The following is a 10,767-nucleotide window of genomic DNA, read 5'->3' as shown; positions in this document are numbered from 1 at the left end:
GGGTTTCTGAGGTGGTATCTCTACTGAAGTAGATTGCCCAGTCTTCTTTCTGAGGAGTAGCTGGTGGGTTTGAATCTCCAGCCTTCTTGTTAGCAGTCAAGTGCTTGCCTATTAGTGGAGTATAACTTGTGCATTTCAGAAAATATGGTTTAAAGTGGACTTAGTTTTCCATACCACTTTCCCTGAAGAGAATGATTTTTTGGCTCTACAAAGTCAACTTTTTCTAATAGAACTTATGTGTACCAGAGTAGAGCTGTCCTCCTTACAGCTCTACTGTAAGCGATCCCTCCTTGGGTGTCCAAGGCGGTATCACTAGGAAAGTAGATTGCTCAACATTCCTTCCTAGGAGTGGCTGGTGGGTTTGAACCGCCAGCCTTCTGGTTAACAGTCACGTGCCTTAGGCACTACACCACCAGAGCTCCTTGTTAAACATTAATAGACTTTTTTTTTTTTTTAAGAATAAGATTCAAATAAGAATGTGAATTCACTGAGCCAACACCAGTAGTGTAAGTGCCTTGGAATTTTTTTTTTTTTTTAATTTTTCCTTTTTTTTTTTTTTTTAGCTTCTTCTTTTTTTATTAGGATTTGGGTGAAGATTTACAGAGTAAATTCACTTTTCATACAGCAGTTCACATATACTTTGTCTCACGTAATTGACCAAAATTTACAATGCAGCAGCTCCCCTCCCACTTCCTCCCCATAGTTACCTCCTCCCAGTGTCCATCCCTTCATACTCTTCTGCATCCTGAGCTATCTCCCTGTGCATAAGCAGCCCTTCCTTCTCCCATGATTGTTTTCTCCAGGGCGTGTGTCTACTTGAGGTAAATGTTTAACTCACATGACTGTACTTTGTTTGGCTGGAAACCACAGTTGTGGGTTCAATTCCAGACCTGAAGGGCAGCTAGGGGCCATAGTCTCAGTGGTTACACCAGGCTCTATTGGACCAGCAAACCTGGTCCCCACCTTCTTTTTTTTTTTTGCTTCCAAATAGTGCCTTGGAATTTTGAACATCAAAACACAAAATGAAAACATTTTACACTATGTGATAAGAAACTATTTGTGATCTGTTCTCTACTTGAAAAGATATCTACAAAGTGATATTGTGATTAGATTTTCTGTCTTCTCAACTATTTTCCTTTTATGGAAATTAAAAAAAAAGCATATTTTTCCAGCATTAATTATTCTAATCAAAAAGGGATGGAGGAAAATTAATCAACTACAGCTTTAGAAATCAATGAAAAATTAGTCTTACATCCAAAAAATATCAAGAAGGTCTATGAATAACAATAAGAGGCAGTTTTCACCAAACGATGTCTTAGAAACAAAATGTCAATAAATGAATGATTGTCTCCCTGGTAAAGTTGTGTGAGGAAATCAGAATTTTAATACAAACTAAGTTTAATACAAACGGCTGCAAAGTTCAAGTCTGGAAAATGGCAAAATAATTGAGTTCAAAGTTTTCGTGACTATTATTTCACTCATTTTTGTAATTTGGGTATGAACCAACTTTGTTTCAAAGATACAGATTATATTCTGAATTGAACTTCTAAATATTTTAAGAAGAACTATATCAGGGGTATCCAATAATATTGAGGAATTTTCCAGTAGTTTATTTTAGTAAATTTTCAAATTGCAAATTCTCAAGCAAGCCAGTCCACAGAAATCTTGTTCTGGGCATTGTTGATCTCATCTAAACCCCAATAATGGAAAGTAATTGTGGATATTTTTGTTAGTAAGAATTTCAATTACATTCCTTTCTGAGAAAACATCTGAGTAGACTTTCTAATGAATTCCAGGCTGTATTCACGTCGCTTAGTGTGTAGTTAACATAACCATTCCAAAACTTCATCTCTGAAATCAGTGTGGGTGGATCTCATTCCAGGGAAACAATATTCTTTCTACACTGTTGTCAATGCAAAACGTTTCTGATATTTATTAGAGCGCATGGGGGTGGAGGGTGACACAGGGCATCAGATCATCTTTGCTGCATTTTGCAAGTTCTTATTGTAAATAGTGGACATGAAGGCTGTAAGTTTTTTGGCAGGAAAAATAATAAAAATCTCGTCTGGTTACTAACCTCAGATCTTACATTGATTTACGTTTTGGAGCATGTTGCCGAGGAAGCCTATGACAGATATGACTCAAGGAGGAAGTGAAGGAGTGAATGGTGGGCTGGTGGATAAGGAGTGTGTTGGACCTGAGGGGAGAGAGGGATGATGTAGTGTGTGTGGGCAGGGACTTTGAAGTGTTTCAGAGGAATCAGATCTCAAAATCAGAGTTGGTTTCTTAGGATCTGAGCAAGCAAAGTAATTATCCAGTGATTTTAATCCAGGCTTCCTATACCACAGAAAGAGAAAATCCAATGCATAGATTACTTTTCATTTTAATAGACACTGCCAATAGTCCTCTAAAGTGACTGTACCAATTTATATCCCTGCCAAGGTAGTGCATTTGTTATTCCTTTAATGCTGTGTTACTTACTTAACTAAATGTTGAGTTATGATTATTTAGGAACTAAATGTCAGTTATAAAGAAAATAATTCAATATGCACTCGGGTATCAACCACCCAATATAAGAAATAAAACATAACTTCTCAAAGGAACAACTACTCTGATTTTGTGTTTAACATAACCTTGTTTGTGTTTTTAAGTATTTTCTCCTATATGATTATTTCTTTAAATAATAAATTGTTTCATTTTGCCTCTTTTGACACTATAAAATTGTATTCATACAGTAGGCGTTCTTTGATCATTTGCTTGTTTTTGAGATTCACCAATACTGACCCATGTGGCTGTAGAGTTTGTTTTTTCCCACTGTTCTATAAATTCCACTATATGACTATACTACAATTAACTTTTGTTTTTGACAGTTGGTAGATATTTGGGTAAGTTAGTGGTTTTGCTCTTACAAAATATTGCTAACATTCTTATATAACTTTGACCCATATGAAATTGAGAATATTTGACAATTTTTGATCCCAGATAAACAGCACTTTCACATGTTCAACTAAATACATATCTACTAATGTACCTGTGGGAGCTCTGGTAGCATAGTGGCTAAAGGCAATTGACTGCTAACCAGAGGGCTGGTGGTTCAAATCCACCAGCAACTCCTCGGAAGGAAGATGGGGCAATCTACTTTCGTAGTGATACTGCCTCGGAAACCCAAGGAGGGGTCGCTATGAGTCGAGTCCGACTCGATGGCACATAACAACAACAACAACAAATGTACATGTACAGAAGTTTATACACAAACACAGATAACTCCAAAATTTAAAATAAATTTTCTGAAGGATTTTATGTTTTTCTCCACCTTAAGCTCTACCACTAACTTTGTGTTAGCATGGACTAGTTGAGTAATCAATCACTTGTGGCTTCAGTTTCTGCATCACTAAAATTAGAGAGTATGATTCAATTCTGAAGATATCTTCAGAGTTTAACCTTCTACACTTTTGTGGTTGATCAAAAGCTATCTCTGTTCCCAAAGTAATTTACTTTCGCGTGGTGGCTCATAAATGCTGCTGATGGACCAGTCCTAAGCTCGCCGACAATGAAAAACCAAAACCAAATCCAACCCACTGCTATCCAATACTGACTCATAGTGACCCCCATTGGTTTTCTGAGACCGTAAATCTGTACAGAAGTAGATTGCCTCATCTTCCTCTCCCAGAGCAGCTGGTGGGTTTGAACCGCTGACCTTCTGATTAGCAGCTGCATGTCTTAGCCACTACGCCAGCAGAGACTGAAAGCTGAAAGGTATTTTAAAGAAACTGAGTCCAAGCTATTAAGTGACTTGTCAAAGTCATACATCTGCTAAAACCAGGGCCAAGTACCTGGATTCCTAGGCCCATATTGCTACCATTTTCAGAAAAAGAAAATTTCTTGAAGTACTATTATATTTGTCTATGAAACCACAAAAACAAAAAACAAACCCACCATCAAGTCAATTCCAACTCATAGTGACCCTCATTGGGTTTCCAAGCCTGTAAACCTTTCAGAAACAGATTGCCTCATCTTCCTCATGAGGAGCAGCTGGTGGGTTCAAATGCCGACCTTCTGGTTAGCAGCCAAATGCCTTACCCACTACGCCACCAGAGATCCTATGTCTATGGAGAATAATAATTTAAATTGATCACTTTATTGCATAGAATAGAATCTCTGATTTCTAAGACATCAGTGATTGCATAAGCTACATTTTTAATTGCTGTCAAGGTATTTCCAGTTTGAGGAAGTCATTGTCTCACCCTCTATTCTGCTGTGATCATTTGCAGTATTAATCTGCAAATATTCACTCCTGTGCCCCTCCAAAGAAGAAAAGTATTCTTCCTTTGATATTGAGCTGCATGTAACTTGGTGACCAATGAATGTCAGCAGAGGTGATAATAAGAGTTTTCATATGTGCTTATGTGGTTGGGCTTACTCTCTTGCACCTAGGTCATTAATTACCCTTGAATGGATCTTCCCTGAGAAGCTTCTGCCCCTTCAGCCTGGGTCCCAGAACATAAACAGAACAGATGTGAGGTCATCCATATCAAGAAAGCTGAGCCCAGCTAGACCTGGAACCCAAGCAAAGCTACCCAGGCAAACTTAGTCTAGATCTGTCAATCTCTAGCTGATCCACAGACACATGAGGAAAAATATGTAACTGTTTTAAGCCACTGACTCTTAGGTTGCTTACTATGCAACCCACCTGCCTATTCATATTGGCATAGGAAGGACTCTATCTCCCTTACAATTCATCCTCCAAACATCAGCCAGTATGAATACATTATGGTCACTTATTTGCTTAACACCCCCACACACACAGATTTTACATCAAAATCATGTTGTTGTTGCTATGTACCGTTGAGTCAGCCCCGACTCATAGCGACTCATCAAAATCATAGCAGAATCTAAATTTCTAAACCTAAATTTTAAAGCTTTACATGCTCTGAACCTTGCTCATCTCTGACTCATATTGCATTACACTCCCTCTTACCCACCCCTCTCCAGCAACATTAGCTTTTTTTGTATTTATTCATTCGATAAATACTTACTGTCTGGATACTATATGGTAGGCATTTTCTAGAAGTGGGGATATAGCAGAGTATAGTAGCAAAATCCCTGCTCTCGTATTCCAGGGGGAGAGTGGGGAGAGAGATAATAAACAAATGAATAAATAAGTGCATTATATTTTAGGTGTAGTAAGTACTATAGAAAGCAATACAAATAGCATTTTTTTTTTTTTTTTTCCCACTTGCTGTCAAATTGATTAGGACTCATGGAGATCCATGTTTGTCAGAGTAGAACTGAGCTCCACAGGGTTTCCAGTGGCTGACTTTTCAGAAGTAGATCCCAAGGCACCCCTGGGTAGACTCAAACCTTCAACCTGTTGGTTAGTGGCAGAGACCAAAAGTGACTGCACCACCCAGGGACTCCAAAAACAGCATAAAAGACTGATTTTTAAAACAAGATTTAATGGGATAGCCTTGCTGCTAAGTGTAAACGCAAAAACCTGAGGTAGGAATATGCTTGAGTAGTTGAAGGTACTACAACAAAACAACCTGCCTGTGGTGGGTGGAAGGAGAGAGGTATGAGATGAGGCCAAAAAGTAGACTGGGTCAAGATTAGGTGAAGGGAGCCTTTAGAAAGGTAGGTCCAATCTTGTCATTCCTCCTTCCAAAATCCTACAGTGGCTTCCCTCCTCTTTCAGAAAAACATTTCAAATTCACACTGAGTTCTACAAGGACAGAGCCCTACTGAATCCTCCTTCTAATCTCATTACCTACAACTTTTTCTCCCATCTGCCCACCAGCCACTCCTCCGAAGGAAGATGGGACAATCTACTTCTGTAGTGATACTGCCTTGGAAACCCAAGGAGGGGTCACTGTGAGTTGAAATCAACTCGACTGCAGTGAGCTTGGTTTGGTTTTTCTATTCCCATTATGGCTAAATTTCTTTCTACCTTACAGCCCTTAAGTGGCCACTGCTTAGCCCTTTATGGAGTTCTGGCTAGCATAGTTATCTCTTTCTCATCACTGAGCCCATCTCCTTAGATAGACCTTCTTCCTTGCCTCTCCAATCTAAAGGAATCTCATAGTCACTTTCCATGACTATTTAAATAGTCATGACTATTTTTGCTTTGACTCCCAATCAAAGCAAACTTCTTTGTACAGCTTAATTATAACTTTGTAAAAACATACTAAACTCAATGTCATAGAATCAATTAAACTTTTAGAGACCTCCATTGGATTTCCAAGGTTGTAAATCTTTACAGAAGCCAACTGCTTAAGATAGCAGGGCCCAGGGAACAGGCCACATTCTTCCACAGAGCAGCTGGTGGGTTCTAACCACCAACCTCTTTGTTAGCAGCCATGTGTCTTAACCATTACACCACCAGAGATCTTTTTATAATAATATAGTGTATACATATATCTATTTCATAGATTCGTTCAACAAAATAGCAGTTGAATAGCTACAATGCAGTTTTGTTAGGTAGTCATTCAATAACCACTATGTTAGGTATCTGTTCTACCCCTAGATCTCAGGATGGACTCCTTATCACTCATTCAACACTTAGCAAATTCTTATTGCACACTTCCTGTGTGATAATCCCTATTATAAAAACTGGGCACACAGTGGTCAACAGGACAGATTAAAGATCTCCTTTCTCATGGGGCTGAATTATTATTATTATTATTATTGTGATTTGGGTGAAAATTTACAGAGCAAATTCACTTCCCATACAGCAGTTCACATAACTTTGTCTCATGACGTTGACCACAATTCACCACAATGCAACAGCTCCCCTCCCACTTCCTTCCGACAGTCACCTCTTCCCTGTGTCCATCCCTCCATGCACTCCTGCCCCCTGAGCTGTTTCCTTGTGCCTAAACAGCCCTTCTTTCTCCCATGATTGTTCTCTCCAAGGAGTGTATCTACCTCAGGTGGTGCTGACATTTTTAATGAGAGTACAAACAATAAGAGGAGCAGAATAAAAATGAGAAATAATTTACAGCAAATGTGGAAATCAAATCATAGTAGATGTCTCTACTGGTTGAGTGGAAAAGAAATCCATGTCAGTTAACCAAAACAAAATTGAGAGACAATACTATTGATTAAACATGAAAAAACCTAGATCCTTAAACAAGGTCTTCCCACTGTTGGTATGTTTGGAAGCCAAGCACTTTGAGAGGAAAACTGACCATCAAATTTTCTACATAAACTGCTGCTGTTTTCACACTCTGTATATTACTAAAATCACTAAAGTGTTAGAGATAAGTAACTGATGCTTGGTAGGTGATGGCTGTTTTTCTTACATTATATTTTTATGGTGTCTTATTTTCATTTTAAGAAAGCTATATTGGCTGTTAAGGAGCTCTGGTGGCATAGTGGAGAAAGCATTTGACTGCTAACAGAAGTTTGGCGGTTCAAACCTACCAGCCCTCCGTAGAAGGAAGAGGGCAATCTACTTCCATAGAGATTTACAGCCTCTCAAACAAAATGGGGGTCTCCATGCGTTGGAATCGACACAATGGCAGTGAGTTGTTCTATTGTTGTTGTTGTATTGGCTGTTGGACCCAAACTAGACCTGTAGAGTGTGTGCTATTATATCAAAAACCTAAATGGAAACACACACACAAAAACATGCCGATATGTTTAAATTTGTGTTTTGAAGTGTTTTGGGGCTAGAAGTTCTTTTAAAGCATCTCTGGTTTTAAAGTAAAATTAAAATAATTATGGGATTAAGTTTTTCTTCATGGAAGTCCAATTGGAATGCTCTATCCCCACATCTCAAATGGACTCCTTATCTTTCAGGTCTCAGCTTGAATAACATTTTTCTCCAGTTGTCTTTCTTTGACTATCCAATCTAAACACCCACAATTCTCTTAATACATTATCCATAGACCCTTGTTGTTGTTGTTGTTATGTGCCGTTGAGTCAGCCCTGACTCATAGCGACCTCTCCTTGGGTTTCCGAGGCAGTATCACTATGGAAGTAGGAATGCCCAACCTTCCTTCCGAGGAGTGGCTGGTGGGTTTGAACCGCCAGTCTTCTGGTTAGCAGTCAAGTGCCTTAGCCACTATGCTACCAGAGCTCCCCCATAGACCCTTAGCACTATCTATGTTGTTGTTGTTATGTGCCGTCGAGTCAGCCCTGACTCATAGCCTCATAGCGACCCCTCCTTGGGTTTCTGAGGCAGTATCACTACGGAAGTAGGATTGCCCAACCTTCCATATAGTGACCTTTTTTATTTGTTTGTTTCTTGTCTATTATCTGTCATCTAAAATGTAAACAGGAGCTCTGGTAGCTTAGTGCCTAAGGCACTTGATTGCTAACCAGAAGGCTGGCTGTTCAAATCCACCAGCCACTCCTCAGAAGGAAGACGGGGCAATCTACTTCTGTAGTGATCACTGCCTGGGAAACCCAAAGAGGGGTTGCTATGAGTTGGGTCCATCTCGACAGCACATAACAACAACAACAACAACAAAATTGTAAGCATGAAGGCAGGGACCTAGTCCTAGAATCTAGAACTAGACTGTCTTACAGATCTTTTTATCCATGTACCTAGGCCAGTGCCAAGCACGTGGGACTCTTGCTTGTTATTTTAATAAATGAGTGAATTAATAAACAAATTAATGAAAAATTGAGCCTTTACTCCGTGTCAGGCTGTAAACTATGTGCTCTATATGTAACCCCATTTGCACTGACTCCTCACACCTGTAAACCATAGGCAATATTCCCATTTCACAGACAAGATAGGCTCAAGAAGTTTAAGTGGTTTCTGAGAAGACTGCCTGAAGCCAAAACCCAATCTCTTCCTACCACTGATAAAGTGGATTCCAATTTCTCTCACACAATTTTTTTACCACAATTAATCGAAAGCATTACCCACTGAGCTTGAATATTTCTTTTTGGAATTAAATGCATGAGGGAAGCAGGAAAAACATCCAGAAGTTCCAGTAAGTGGTGTAATTCACATACCCTGTATACTTACTGATCCTTGGGTAAACAAAGGTGGATGTACAGTAACTTAACTTATTGGTTCAGGAATTATTTAGGAACAAAAGCTCTTTTTTTTTTTTTTCTTTTTACCACATAACCTGACTATCTAGGAAATAATTCTAGACCCAGCTGCCTAGCAACCAACTGCCAATTTTCAGTTTTTGAAAAGTTTATGGATTGCTTGGGTATTTTCTTTGTTTGTGCCCCTTCGCTCTTGACGACAAAGTTTTGACTATTTCGTTTTTGTTTTTGTTTTTACTCCCTCTGTAAAAAGGAATAAGATGGAAAAGGCAATTGGAAAACTGGGAAAGCTGTTAGCAAGTATGGAAAGAAAGAGTTCTCACCGCACCTCTCACCACCGCCTTCCTTTCCAAGTTATTACCAGGAAAATTTTGAAATTGGGAAAGCCAGTTTCCCCTTGATAAAGTGAATACCACCCCTCCAATGGATATACGACACCCTCCCCACCCCACCCCAGCACACACTTGTAGCCAGCTCACAAGCGCCTTTACACCTTCTGTATGGAGACTGTAGAAAGCCTAACAGTGTTGTAAACAACGGGCAAAGAGCCACGCCAAGCACTATGACAGGGCTTGGGTGGAGGTTGAAATCCCAGTCCAGAAAGTCGTGAGAGGTGCCTACTAATGACCGCGCTCAGTTCCCCATTTCCTTTCCTGTGGGACTCTAGCCTTAAGTAGCCAAAAAGTGACTGCACAGTGAGTCAGGGCGTAGCACCAGACTCCGACTGGGTACGCCCATTGCCCAAAGGATGACGTCCACCGCGGACTCTAGAATAGTATGGGAGCCGAAGAAAAAGATCCTGCTCAGATGGCAGTGGCACGGGAGAGTCTTCCTACGGTACCCCGAATACCCGCGTCATGATAGTACACTGTAATTTACTTGGGGTGCCTTTCAGACCAAAGGGGGAACCGCGTCTGACTTGTTCGCCCAGGCTTCCCCACAGAGCCCAGCGAATGGTTAGCACGCACAAATATTTGTTGTCTGGCTGACTGAATGACTGAATGAATACATAAATGAATGCGCTGAGAGTCAATACATTCCTCTCACGACTCCACGAGAACGCTGAGACCGCCTACCCGGTCTCTCTGCCACCCAAATGTCGGGGCCCCAGTGTGGAGGCAGGAACTCACCCTCTCGGCAGGGCTCTCCGGGCGGCAGCATCACCTGTCCCGCCATCGCCCCCAGATGGGGCTTCCCAGGTGCTGGCGTTTGCTTCTCACCCACCTGGGCAGCCTCTCCTCCTCCCCATTGACCCGCGTTTTGACAGAGCTGCTAGGACGCCGAGGGTGTACGCTGACCCCGCCCCTGGACAGCTCAGCCAATGGGGAGGGCTGGGTGGACCCTCCAGAGAGCCACGCCCACTAGGGCTAGGTACTGATTCTACCTACGCAGGTAGCAGCAGTCCCTGGCCTCCTAGTGACTAACTGGGGGACGAGCTATTCCCAGCGGAGAAATCGAGAAAGCATGGACACATCATCTCATAGGGCAACAGTGTCTCTTGGAGCTTGAAGGCTGCCGAAGAAACGCTCGGGGTAATTTGGTGGCGTAAGGACTGAGCCCCCTTCTGGTTCCGGTTGTTGTTGTTATGTGCTGTCGAGTCAGACCTGACTCATAGCGACCCCTCCTTGGGTTTCCGAAGCAGTATCACTACGGAAGTAGATTGCCCAACCTTCCTTTTGAGGAGTGGCTGGTGGTTTTGAACCGCCAGCCTTCTGGTTAGCAGTCAAGTACCTTAGGCACTACGCTACCAGAGCTTCTAGG

General features: G+C 41.1%; 1 protein-coding gene across 1 annotated transcript in view; it reads right to left on the bottom strand.

The window, feature by feature from the left end:
• NIPAL1 (NIPA like domain containing 1) overlaps positions 1-10,182 on the bottom strand; it is a 31,233-nt gene extending 21,051 nt beyond the window's left edge. The window contains exon 1 of the mRNA XM_007949447.1: positions 10,083-10,182. Within this exon, the coding sequence (XP_007947638.1) occupies positions 10,083-10,182 (100 nt within the window). The remainder of the gene's footprint in view (positions 1-10,082) is intronic.
• Positions 10,183-10,767: the final 585 nt, after the last annotated feature.

Source organism: Orycteropus afer, unplaced genomic scaffold, assembly GCF_000298275.1.
Source record: "Orycteropus afer afer isolate SDZICR_OR568_19922 unplaced genomic scaffold, OryAfe1.0 scaffold00246, whole genome shotgun sequence".
Classification (NCBI taxonomy): domain Eukaryota; kingdom Metazoa; phylum Chordata; class Mammalia; order Tubulidentata; family Orycteropodidae; genus Orycteropus; species Orycteropus afer.
Note: the sequence above shows the minus strand (reverse complement) of the source record. Positions and strands in the feature narration are given on the sequence as shown.